Source organism: Sapajus apella, unplaced genomic scaffold (assembly GCF_009761245.1).
Source record: "Sapajus apella isolate SASKATOON/1434 unplaced genomic scaffold, GSC_monkey_1.0 scaffold17, whole genome shotgun sequence".
Lineage (NCBI taxonomy): Eukaryota > Metazoa > Chordata > Mammalia > Primates > Cebidae > Sapajus > Sapajus apella.
Window position 1 is genome coordinate 26,619,685 of NW_022436957.1, and position 14,082 is coordinate 26,633,766.

General features: G+C 37.0%; 1 protein-coding gene across 17 annotated transcripts in view; it reads right to left on the reverse strand.

Moving 5' to 3' along the window:
- Window positions 1-277: 277 nt before the first annotated feature.
- The window catches only part of DMD (dystrophin), a 2,282,798-nt gene continuing 2,268,993 nt past the window's right edge, over window positions 278-14,082 (reverse strand). For 8 of the 17 annotated variants that reach the window (XM_032285800.1, XM_032285798.1, XM_032285799.1 and 5 more), the window contains one exon: window positions 2,636-2,836. In XM_032285800.1, the coding sequence (XP_032141691.1) occupies window positions 2,739-2,836 (98 nt within the window). In that variant the 3' untranslated portion in view covers window positions 2,636-2,738. Of the gene's footprint in view, window positions 2,837-7,477; window positions 7,510-14,082 lie in introns of all 17 variants that reach the window. The other 9 variants (XM_032285805.1, XM_032285811.1, XM_032285814.1 and 6 more) reach the window with 3 other exon arrangements.

Here is a 14,082-nt window from a genome sequence, read left to right on the forward strand (position 1 = left end):
TATTTAAGTTTAAACAAGCAAGGTGCATAACTAGGTGCAGAGAATGCTATATGCTGTGAAATAAAAGAAAAAAATAGAAACAATATATTTTAATTGCTTAAATGATAATAAAGACACTTTGGAAGACTAAGAAATTAAGAATCTGTACTCATAGGGCAATGAGAATATGGGGGGGATTGGGAGTCTTTTCACTGTTTTTCTATAGTTTTTCAATCATATGAATGTATTACCTATTTAAAAGGTAAATAAGTTAAAAACAGTGCAGTCCAATCAACACTTTTTTGTAACATAACTGCGTGCTTTATTGAGATACACAGTAAAGCAGTACTATAATACAATAGTAAGGCATATATTTGGTGAAGTCTGATATGTTGTGAAAATGCAGTAAGACTGAAGTTTAAAAAAATAATTAGTAAATGTTACAGTGTTGGTGTTAAAACACAATATATAATGATACTCAAGTAAGAACTCAGTACCTGAAAACAATGACAAAACATGCCATGTGGTGTTTATGCTTCAGTTACATTGATTATGATTTACTGTTTAATACTTGGTGGTTATAAAGAACACAACACGAAATAATGTCCAAATTATGCTTAAAATGCAGCAATAAAGCTCTCAATTTTTATTCAAATATTATGACAGACTCACTCCAGAACTAATGTCTAAAAGAAAAAACAAAAAGATTAAAACAAAATTATGCACTCTATTTACCTCTGATTTTAGGATGAAACTTAAACTTCTTAGTAGGATGTAAAGTAACCCCTTGTTTTAAATCGTAGTTTAAAAATCCTTGGGTAAAGAAAGGGTCCAGTGTCACACAAGAAAAAATGCAAGAGAAAAACCAAATCTTCATGTAATTTGTTACCTTAGAGCTTTGGGTTTTCTTTTGAAAATTAAAAGGACGAAGAAAATGGAGAAAAAGGTTCACGCAATAGACAAGAGGTGAAGCTGTGAACTCAGGTGTGCACAATTATCAGGAACACCCCAAAACCAAAGTGAGGTAGAAATAGCATGAGAAGCTGTGTTTGATGTTAATTATTATTAATAAAATAATGGACAAAACCCACTCTCCAAAAGTTAATTACACTTGACGTCAGAGGTAACAGATTTGCAAAATTATAGGTCACACGGTGATTTCTACTGAATGAATGATTTAAAAATCAAAGAGGAAGAAAATGACATGAAAGAGTAAAGCTTTTTCCTACCAGTCCTTAGCTTTTCCTCTTGAGCTTTTCTCCTCTTTTTGAACAATTTTTGTTTGCTTATATATTTATCCTGTCTAATCTACCAAGAAGGGTTTGGAGTAGCTTTTACTTTTCTAACATTTTAATCGGTTTGCCTTCTTACTTACAAAACTGTATGGAATTACTTGCAGAGAAATGCAAAGGAGGGAAACACGTTCATGGGCTTCTGGGTTGATACTTGTCCATATTACAAATGTGATGTCTTACAACTTTTCCCAAAGTTTATTTTAAATTATGTCTTGCAGCATTTAAAAACTCATCATAATGTGAAAATAAATCAGAAAAAAAGCAACAAAAACAAAACCACCCACTTCCTTTTGACTGTGAGGAGAGGGCATCATAATTTAGTTGTAAGTGTAGAGAACTTTATGTGCTATGAGCAATCATCCAATCCTTCAAGGGTGGCCTGCTCCTTCACAGGGATGGGCTGGGAATCCATAGCCCTCCAGCCCTATCATCGTTCTACTACTGCTTGGGAGTTAAAAATACCTTCTGATGCTCAGAAGGTCAAAATACCTTGTGATTTCCACTGAAGCATCGTTAAATCTAAATCGTGGCACTGCCAGCAGCAGGAAGCTGAATAGATCAACCAACAGATTACTCTGATATAGTAAGTCCTGGGTATTCATTCACATGTTCCTTTTAAAAAAATTCAGTGCTCCAGTTGTCAGTGGAAAGTTTAAAATGAGAAACATCTGGAGCTGTAGTCAGTGTTTCAGTGCCGTAGTTTCCTCCTGGCTTCAGGCTCCAGGGAAAATCCATTCTAAACCAAGCAGGTAAGCCTGGATGACTAGAAGCAATTTGTATTAGGAAGTGACATGAACATTAAAAAAAAATGGAAAAAGTCTATAGAAATTCATATCTATCTATATAACTATAGTATTGATATACTTATATAGATACATAAAATGAAAACTCACAGCCGGCCCCACTCAGTTGACAATTCCCAAATGGGCAGTGTGAAGTAGTCATTTGGTGGTGTTAGAGGAAGTCCTATCTTTGATATGCAAAAAAGGAAAAAGCCATGAATTTCATATGGATATCACGCCAAAAGGATGCAAAACAATGCGCTGCCTCAAAGTTGTGTGTTTGTGTGTGTTTGTGTGTGTGTGTGTGTGTGTGTGTTTGTTTTTAGGGGTTTTTATAAACAACTTTTTTATAAAGCACACTTTAGTTTACAATCTTTCTTTATAACTGTTACAAATTTTTAAACAACCCAAAATGCGTTCCATATAAAGAAATGGCAAGTTATTTAGCTATCAAGATTTTACATGTAGTTTTCTTATAACTTTTTTGTACAATTGCATAGACGTGTAAAACCTGCCATTGTTAACAAAACAATAACAGACTTAGAAACTACTGAAATCTACAGTATAGTACCACTACCCTTCACAAAAATATAGATTTATTTCTTGTAAACTCTTACTGTCTAATCCTCTTTGTTGTATGAATATTATAAAAACCATGCGGGAATCAGGACTTGTAAAACATTTATTCTGCTCCTTCTTCATCTGTCATGACTGATACTAAGGACTCCATCGCTCTGCCTAAATCGTCCGCCATGTGGAAAAGGCTTCCTACATTGTGTCCTGGAAAACAAAGAGAAAGAAAGACTTTACAAAAGGTGCAGATAGCAACACTTTGCTTCTTTGCCATTTGGGAAATCATTCCCCATTTCTGGGTGAAGACAACACAAAAGCTGCATCGAAGGTATACACAACGAGGTTTGATTTTCACCAGTTTCCAGGAAGAAGCAAAGCCTTGTTAATGAAGCCATTACACATTGTTAGTATCAGCTTAATGTTGGATCAGGCTACTGGTGTTTAAATGGAAAAATGTCAAGCTACACTCACGTTCCCAATGTAAATATGTATCAAAAGAATTCCATAGATAAGCACAAGATTTCTCTCGGAACAGGAATATTCCATGATGGGATACATCTTTTCCACCTTGGCGATGAGTGATTACTTACACTCTACTTGTACTAACAAACCACCATCACCCCCTCCATCACCCTCACAACTACCACTACATCACCACCATTATCACTAATATCACCACCACTGTCACCATTATCACTGCCACCATCACCACCACATGAAATGTTCATTTCAAACCTGTTTCAAGCGGTTGGCTTGCTTCTGAGGCTGTGGTGGAGGTGGCTATTTTCTCTCTGCTTTTACTTGGGTTGAAAATTAAACTCTTAAATTGACCTTTTGATGCACTGTTGACATTTGAATTAGGAAACCTCAATAAAAATTACTTTCCATTCCAAATTACTCTGCAGCCTAATTATAATGTGACCCACGTGTATTGTATGCATTTTGGTGCTCTGTGAATCCATCTGAGATCTCCTCCTAAATGAGGGTTAACTATCAGAATAGCCTTTTAGTAATAATGCAGCATGACCTAGCAGGCATCTCCCAGAATGGAGAAAAAAGAACAGCACAATATCCCTGGGTACTTTGCAGCAAAATTCAGATTTGGAGTAAGATAATCTGAGACATACTTCATGGCTTGCCTTTTCATCTATGTTCCATATTTTTATATGGCTAATTTTAATTATTGCACATTGGTAAATCCTTCCACTATGCAAGTACTGCCTTTGGAACTGAAATGCTTTTCTAGGAGATTACTCCTTTGCCATGTATCAACTTTACAGATTCCCATAATAATTATTAAAATCCCAATAAAAAAGACTAGGGAGAGTATTCTGTTCTAATATTTCTTTCAAGAGAGATATCTTCTCTACAAAATATGGGAGGATCTGAAGAGGATTCATGGGCAGGAACTTAAACAGTGATGGCACCAGATCTCCTTAAGACTTGCTAAAAGTTTAATGTCATTCACACATTTCTATTAAGCTGACCAAGTTTGTATAGCTTTTTGAGCTTTATTAGTACAAATACTTTCATTGAGAATTAATTGTATTTTAGAAAATCACTTTGGATTTGGTTGAGACTGCAAGTATAAAAATTTCTTAACAAAGCATATGCACTATTCATAAAGTGGGCCAATAGTTTGGCAGCCCTCAGTGAAAAACTGAAATCATTTTTGGCTTTCTGTGCCATAGAAACCACAGGAAGACACAGCAGGGCCTTTGCTGTTCCTTAGAGCTCAGAGGACAAATATAACTGCTGCTACCAAGTTGGAGGGCTTCCCTCGTATCTATTTTTGACTGGCCAGCATCCCTGGGAAATCTGCATAATTATTCATGCATAAATTGAAAATAGATGGACTAAGTGCAAATTTTTATTTACTAGCAATCTTGATGGTTATTAACAAAATCAGTAAAAAGAAAGCCCAAGACCTTTACAACCTGATACCTGAATGTAGTTCAAACTATTTCTTATGACCCACATGTGACTATATATAGTTCACCTAGTAGCTAGAACATGTATTACAAAACATAAAAGAGGGGGGAAAACTCATTTTTCTTGTCAGCTTACTGATAATCAAAAAGTGTCTTTTTAGGCTGTGTTCTAGGGGGATGTAGATGGCAATTCAAACTGTGATAAGTAAATGCATTTATAGATTATATCGCCAAGTGGTGCTTCTATTCCTTGAAATGGTGTTCAATTACTACCTGGAAGGAAAATTCTTGAGTCTCTCAAGAGGCATAAGTTCTAGGGGTATCTGCTATGTAAAAATTAGCCAGGGAAAACAGGGGTTCATTATTCTTAATGTGCCATGCTCACTCCCACAAAATGCTGGGTGGCCTTTAATGGTTTAAATGGCTGCATTTTCACAAATGACCTTGCGGCCATCTTTGTGCTATAAAAATGAAGAACTTTCAGAGTCACCTCATCATCTACATTACGCCTTTGGTTACTTCCTTTACAAATACCTGCTCTACCAGAATAATTATTCTAATTTTTTCATGGAGTTTTTCATTATATCCAGAAAAAAGAAGTCGATCTCTTTGACAAAATAATGCCCCAAAGAATCATACTTTAATCCATTGGGGGAGGGTAAGACTGCACAGTGACATGAATATAGAAAGTAGTTTGTATTCTAGTTCTATTATCCATGTGTGTAAGGCAGAGAGCATTAGTGAGGTTATTAATTTTATCTAACAGATTTTTCTAAAGTCAAAATTACAATCTCATACTATAAAGTATGAGAGGTACTGAAAAGCAGCCAGGACTCAGGCATTTGCAATCACCTTCAGGCACAAGGTGACAGAAAACGATGTCTATAGAAAGTATTAATTTAATCCATTCTTAAGCAAGGATTATTGAATACAAAGGTGCTATGCCTTGAACATTAGGGTAGCTGTATGTTTTTCCACGTTGGTGCTAACTGCAACACATTTAGTCTCACATGCCACCACTGCCTGAGGGAATTGTTTTCCACAGCAATTGGAATTGAGACTTTCTGGCAAAGATCCAAGACCTCAATAGCAATCTGGTGCTCTATTTTTTAAAAATACAATTCCCAAATAAATTGTTCACATTCAATTGGCCAAAGCAAAGCCAGAATACTACAGTGAAATTTGCTTGTCTTTTCTTCTCTATAATTTCTGGAAAAAAATACGCTCTACTGTACATTTGGGGTATTTTCATAGCATTAAAAGAGTCATTATTGTTTTGATTCTTTGGCTTCTGGAATCTTATCTGACTACAATACACCTCAGGTAGTCATGTCTGCAAATGCCTATATGACTTCAATTACATATGCTAGCCTTTTCTAAAATTTATTTGTCAGTGAAACATGTTTAAGATGGTCAAAATTATGAAGCAATTTTCTACAAAAAGTTGTTAAAATAAATAAGTTTTAAGGGGCACTTACCATAAGAATGAACCCAAGAAGTCTCACATATGAAGTACATGAACCAGGCAAATCGTCAGGAGCATTCAATGCTTCACCAAGTCAGGTTTCCTCAATTTCTCCTCCCAGCCTACCATTCCCTCCCTGGGACCCCACTGCCCAAAGCCTTGGAAGGAAGCACTGGCACAGACACACTGAAGGATCATTACATTGATTAGATTTGTATGGCACGATGTCGGCAGAGTTTTCATTATGATTCCTATGTTTAAACGAATCAGTGGCCACTATAGTCCATCCTGTTGCTAAGAAATCCAGAATCTTCTCATATAAGAAGGACTCTCCACCCATCCAACCTGTCTCTCAGAACACTGCCATCCCATGGGAGAGCTTTCCTTCTCTTCCCCTTCAGAGTAAACTCTTGGTAAAGACAATCTTGTTTTACTTGGGCTGTCAGTCAACATTTTGTCATCCAATAGTCACTTAATTAGGTAATTCAATAGTCGGACAATATTCTTGGTGGAATAGGAGTAGGAAGCATCTTTCACTGTAAAACCTCAAACCACATTCAGTGATAATGCTGCACCCTAACCCTTTCAACCCATAATTAGGCATTAAAAAAACACTCTCAAGACTCCAGTATTTAATATTTTAAATCTAATTTGTTATTGTTCTGTGTGGCTTCAAATACCAAATAAAAAAGATCATCTTCTGAAGGGTAAGCTGAGATGATGTAAGCCTTTCGAATGGGAGTTAAGAGTGTGGGTCTGGAGCCAGAGTGCCTGGATCCAAATCCTGGCTCGGTCACCTGGGACACACTGCTTACTCTCTCATTAACTCAGTCTCCTTATCTGTAAAACGGGGTTAATAAGCGTACCTACCTCATAGGTTTGTCATGAAGATGACATAATGAAAAAGATGGCAAGTGCTGAGAACAATGCTTGGCACACAGTAAGTGCTCAAAAAATGTTCGCTAAAATAGGAAAGAAAGAGCGCAGGAACCAAGGAAAAAGGAAACAAAAGCAAAATGAAGTCATCCCAGAAGAATAAAAACCAAGGGCGCTGGCAGAAAATGCTAAGGTCCTGGAAGTGGAAGAAAGCTTTATGACTCATCAGTTATGTTCATGGCTAAATTTATTCTGAAGATTTTGTTTGTGTTGCAAATGGCAACAGATGATGAACTGCAGGATTCCAACCTAGGGGACTACAAAGGATTGCCATTTTAAAGAGATTCTTGCTCCCCCAACCCCAGTCTTGTCGTCATGGTGATGACAACGGCAATGAACATTTGAGGAATGTTCCTCATGAGCTGCAAGTGGAGAGGTGATTACCATCCTTACATGATAACACAATGTGTAATACACACATGCGCGTGCACACACACAATTCTTACATAAACGCCAAACATAAAAAGCAGGATGAGACAGACAGAAGCCATGGCCGTGAGCCTGAATCTCACTAACCTCTCTCATTGGCTTTCCAGGGGTATTTCTTCCTTTAATAATAGAGAGAGGAAGAGGCAGAGATATCAGAAAGGGAAAAAAATGCATAAATATACAGTTTCATTCCAATTAGCTTTTTTTTTTTTTAACCAAACAAATGTTGAGATGACCATTTATTCTCTACTGAAAAAAAAAAAACAAAAACAAAAACAGAAAAAACCCAAAAGACACATCTAGTCAAATAACCTTTACATACACTTAAAATCAGTGTAAACAGATAACATGATCCAGAAGACATCGTTTGTAGAATCCATAGAGTCCACGCATTAAACTGGATGAAAACTGGCACAGAATAGAAATCTGACGAATTGGGCATTGTTTTCAAAAACAACTCAAACTTAATGTTAAAAAAATCTCAGAATCTCTTCACTCTTGACAATCAGCACATTGAAACATAAACAGTAGTTGACTTTGTGCAGACAAAGTCTGCACATCAAATGCAAAGTAGAACCCAACATAGAGGCTGGACTCCATCATCTTGGGAGAATTTGTTTTATCTGATAGAAGCTGAGCATGTCCATGATTAAACTGGAGGCATTTGAGAAAACAGAACAGATGAGGGGAAGAGGTAAGTCCCACTAATGGGCAAGCCACAGAGCCAGATCCAAGAATGAGCTTTCAACTTCCTCCTCATAATTCAGCAAATATCAGGAGCCTTGAGAGGCAATGGCTAAAGACCCATTGGCTTTGCTTCATAGGTTCCTACATCCGGATGCATTTATTTGTATTTCAAAAGTAGATTCTGATGAGAAAGTATTATATGGTAATAGTCATAATTAGACAAGTAGGGATCTCTGACCATACTATTTCAATAGCATGTCTTAGGCATGCAATTTCCTTTGTCTCCAAGATCTTCAAACTGAAATCTTGGTTTTCAAACTGTTTTAACTATAGTAATGGGACATCTCCTACAACAATCTTATATGGAATTCCAATATTTGGAGCAGTTCAAAGCAGAGGTGTGAGAGATCCTGTACAACATCTCCCTTTCCCCTCCACCCATCATTCTCAGTAGCTCCAAGAAGACTAAAACTCCCTGAAATAATCTGAGAACAACTAGTCTGTAATGAAGAAGTAGGGAGCTACAATACCAGTAGAAACCTTTCGAAACTCAAGTTTTGGGTTCAAAACTTCTAGTATACATTTAAAGATTTTTTAAGTTTTTCTTCCCTTCCTTTTTCCTTCTTTCCCTTCTTTTCTTCCTTCACGACCCAGCGTTTTCTTAGGAGTATCAAATGTTCAGCTTGACCACATCAGGGCCAGGTATTTATGATGCTCCTCAAGCCAGGAAAAAAAGGGAAAAAACGGGTACTGGCTCCTCAGCTGTGGGTGTCACTAGTGGGAGACCCATACCAAATGATGGGAAAGGGAGAGGAACATCATTCTGTCCTTGATGGCTCAAATCCCAATATGAATTACCCCTTCTTTTTGATTCCTTTAGCAAGGTTTAAAAAAAGTCTTTATGTTTCATAATTAATACTGTCTGGTAGCAGAATTAATTCTCTTCCCTTCAAGACTGTAAGCCTCTTGAGGATGGGGTCCACATGTTGCTTAGCCGCCTCTCTATCCCCAATGTCTTGTGCTGTACATAGACACTATAGGTATTTGATAAATACAGAGTGAAGTGAATTGGTAAAGTAGTAGTTGGGTCATGACCAAGAGTCCTTCTGTGTTAGAAGTAATTTGTCCTTCACTGGCACTCTTTAGTTTGGATGCCAAAGGTGGGTAACTTGTTTTGGCATGTAACTTTGGTCTACTTTGAGAACTTCAGATCTTTAGGAAGGACTGTTTTATTAGAAAGCTATGTGATTTAGAATGTAATTATGATTATTATTTCAGAATGTAATTATTCTTAGAACGCTTAATATTACGTATCTTTAGTGATTCTACACCAAGTCATATTCAGAACTCAGTATCAACTGATTATTGCTTAATATGTAGCAGCAAATGACTTGTGCTATGTTTCAGGTCCTCCTTTAGAAACCATATTTTATGAAAATAGACCTCCCAGAGCCAAGCTAACGCTAATCTCTTGTAAAATCCTACCTCATCACTTGGCTCCCAATGTACTCATTAACACATTAGAAAAGGAAGGTCCTTTTTTTTTTCCACTTAAGAAAAACTTAAAAACAAATGATATTTTCTACTGTATAAAGACTAGTTCTACATTGACAAAACAGAGGCTAGTTGGTTACAACATTTTTAAAAGTTCTTAACCAATAAAGTTTCAGATAGAAGTTTGATTTTATAAACATTTTTTTTTTGGAAATGAAATTCCTCAGCCCTTCAGTTACAGTGTCCATCTGGCAGTGTGATGTGTTGTCAGGAAATGGATCAAGACAAAAGGGAAGTGTGTTGGGGCAGTCCTAAATCTAAATAAAGGGCTTGGTCAGGTCCAGAGAAGTCTAATTTCCTCGGGCAGTATAAACTTGACATATTGATTGTAATTCGTTATTTTAGAGTTGGAATTGCAGGACAGTACTGTTTCTGGGTGCTTTTAGCCTCTTTTATTTTAATTCAGTGTTTAAAATAGTTAAGGAAGAATGAGTCCCTTTTTAGGATTTCTGTTACTTTACAAGTCAAAAACATTCAAATGGCCACATTTGCAGGCGCTTTGGTGAACATGAATATAAAGGTATAAATCAATTCAATTTCAGCTCAACAATCTTGTTGACTCATGTAATGAATCAGAATGGACAACAAAATAATAGCGTAAAGCAGGGATTAGCAAATTTTCCACATAAAGGGCCAGATAGTAAATATTTTAGGCTTTGCAAGCTCATAGTCTCTGTAGCAACTATTCAACACTGCTGCAACTTCTCTGCCCAGGTAATGAGAAAGCGACTATAGGCAACATGTAAATGAATGGGTGTGGCTATGTTCCAATAAAACTTTACTTATAAAAACAGGTACGGGGCCAGCTTTGGCATATGGGCTATCTGTAGTTTGCTAGTCCTGGATTAAAGGAATAACTGCTCAAATCCTTTGTGGAAGTATACAGGAAACAGAATGGTGCCTGAAAAAGAGCACATAATACTTCTGCCTTTGTTCTTTATGTTGCTCTTCCATAAAACAACCACAGAATAAGATTTTAATTTTAAAAGGTGGCAGGTTTTACAAAGCTGTTGGGTGGGTAATTTAGGGATATTTGATCGAATGTATGTGGGCTTATTTGAAAGAGGATGGTATGAAAAAGAGAATGGCATGGGCTGGTGGGGATGAAAATAATGTGGCACAGGTCAGGAGACAAGAGATTGTGCAGGCAGAAATAATAGCATTGCTAACTGCTTTCTGGATTGTCTTACTGAAGAGCTTATCTTGGCTCTGATTATTCATTAATCTATATACAGTGGCACCACATTTTAGAGAGCCTAATACCATACTACTAACTAGGAGGGCATTTCTTTCATCAATGCACATACATATAAAAATACCTTTGTTAGTCTGCTAAATGATCAGAGACTTGGACAAATAACCTAAAGGGGATATTTTAAAAATTACATTTGTTTATTCTACCCATATAGTTTTCCTATAGAATGGCAGAGATTTAGAAAGTAACTTGTAGTAAAGTAGATAACAACTTCTTACACTAGAATTCAACTTCTATACATATACTTACAGGAAGAGATTAGAGAGAAATAGATTAGACAGAAATTGGCTAATACTCAGTGTTTATATATACACTGAGCCACTCAAATCTCCCAAGTGTTTGTGAACTATATCTAGAGACCAACCAGAAAGATACAATCACAAAGCTAAATGTGCACACATTCATATCTTGAATATGCTGCTGATATTGCCTATTATGCAAGATAGTGTTGACCATCGGTTTATCACTAAGCATTCAAGTCCTTTATTAATTTTGGTAACAGTTTAGCAAAGCCATTAAGATTAGAAGCCCAACTTAACTTGCTGAATGGCTGTAAACAAGGCACTTAACTTCTCTGGGCTTCCAGGTACTCTTTGTGAAAATAAAAGATAAAGGTTAGCTGACACTGTCAGGTCCAATTCTGTGGCAAGGACCAACAGAAAAGCTGTAAATTTGAGGTACACAATAGCTTACCTATCTACATTATATTTATGAAAAGCATATGTTTCTTAAAACAGCTTTTCCTCTGTGGGCAATTATCTAGCAGGGTTAAGTAAACCATGAGGTGGTATTTAATAGCACATTTCCACTAAATGTCAGACCTCTAGCTCTCACATCTGTTTTGAGTTACTCAAACAGCTGTCCAAAACAGCTGTAGCAACCATGAACTTTGTTTTTTTGTAACACAACAATGAGAACATGGATGGTAGCATTAGAATAAAACTATGAAGTTCTCTGAGACATTAGCCATGTCTTGGCAGAAACTTTCATGGCAAAAATCTCAAAATCTAAAATTTTTTGAAAGATAATTCAACTAGGCAAGAAAAACCGAGATTGGATAGATCAGTATTTTTAAACCACTGGTTCAGAAAATCCATTTAGTGGGTTGCAACCAGTATTTTGTTTTTAAATAAATAAAAGAGAAAAATAGCATGCATCATATGTAGCATGGAAGGCATCACTTGAAACTTTTGTTTCTGATCTTTGTATGCATATGCGACTGTAAACGTGTGTGTGCATATGGTGGGTGTATATATACATGTACGTACATAAACACACATATAATTTACTTTATATTTTTACCCCAGTTTATGATGTAAAATGTTTCTCTGATATGGATAACGGTCAAAACAGAGTCAAAAGTGACTGTCCTGGATGTCAAAAGTGTTAAGATGATCTTTCCAGGCTCTTCCATTTGAAAGACTCTGTAATCCTGAGATGTTAAGTTTCTCAAGAATGTCTGCTTAATATCAGCCGAACACATCTACCAACTGGTAAGATGTTCCTACCAAACTTGACTATGTGTGTGTATCTATATACACACACACACATATATGCCATTTTTCAAATTATAAAAAAAGCTTCTAGTTGGAAATACAGTGTTCAAAAAACACTAGTGCATCAATAAGTAGCCTCATTTTTACAATAATGAAACTTTTTGTTCACTTGAATTTGGGGAGAAAAAGGCCTGTAAGAAGGCTTAATTTAGCTGAAAGTAGCAAAACATAAGGAAATGCCAAGGTCACAGTATTAAAGAATGATCAGCCAGATCTTCCAATATCTTAGCGACTCTCCTATGTTTTTAGTTTAATTGTTTTGTTTTTTAAGAATGTGAATTAATTTTCTCAGGCCACAAGGGTACCAATGAGTAAGTAGAAACTTTATTAATGGAATCGGTATTGGACAAGACCTCCTTATCCCACGTTTGAGAACATAAATCAGCACTTAAGGCCTGAAATTCTTCCCTAAGCACTAAGTGAGTAAACACTATCCAGGTGGCCTGAATTGAGTTTCCCAAGTTTCCCATACAAGTAAGTAAATCAGCACCAGATATGCTAACTGCCAAATACCATATCAGAGGAGGTATATTTCTAGTATTCCAGGAAGCTTCTTCTACACCCATGTGGTATCTAGCTTTAAGGAGTCTAAAAGCAGTACGCAGAGAGACAGTGCAAAGGGTTTCACCTTATAGCTAATTCGGGTGGACCAGAGATGCAGGTACAAAAAGTCTAGGAAGTCAAGGCTGCGTATAAGAAAGCAGAGCCATGAGCCTTGCTGAAGCTTCTTCTCTGTGAACCTCTTGTTTAGATGTGGAAGAAATGCCCAGGGTGCCAACAGGGCAGCCACCAACTTTCCACAGAGCAGGTAAACAAGCCACCAGTCTGGGGCCAGTATCATACAGTAATCAATTATTGTATTGCAACTGGAATTTCTTTGGAATTCTGCATCCCCAATTGGCCATGAGCACCTTGAAGGCAAGGAACTTGTCATTTCTTCCATCCGTAGTACCTTCACTGGTACATAGCAGGTGTTAGTAAAAGTGGGCAGGACAAAGTAATGAGGAGAAAGGTGAAAGCATTTGATTCTGTCAAACCTGTGTATGGTCTTCTTATTATGAATTATGACATCTAGAAGGAGGAGATACCTAAGACAGTCAGAATGGGGATGCGGGTGGTGGTGGGGGATGTGGAGGTGGGTGTAAGACAGATAAGATTTTTATCTGTTAAAATCAACACATCAGAGGCGCTCAGCAGTGAAAAGATGGCTGGTGCAGACATTTAAAATTAGCTTCCCCTGACGGTTCCTTAGCAACGCTGTACCAGAACATTATTGCTTTTAATGTGCACTGCACAACGTTTACTTGCAGATCAAATAGCTAGGAAATGGCTATTGTTAACTGACACTGAACAAAAAGATAGGAAAAGCACACTACTCAATACACCCTCCTCATTGCCCTTATGGAGAGGAACAAACAGCCCAGATTTCCTGCTGCCCGTCCCTCCCAGGCTGCCCATTAGAGGTGCCAATCACTGGCCACAAAGCCCTGTGTTTTATCCCTTTTGTTTCTCTAGGCTTTCCTTCTATTTGATCACAGGTGACTGCCACCATCCTTTGTATTCACTGAAGGAAGGCGAGACAGTGACTTTGTTTTATATGAGGGCAACAAACCATATAAATGCCCCCAGAACCGAAGAGT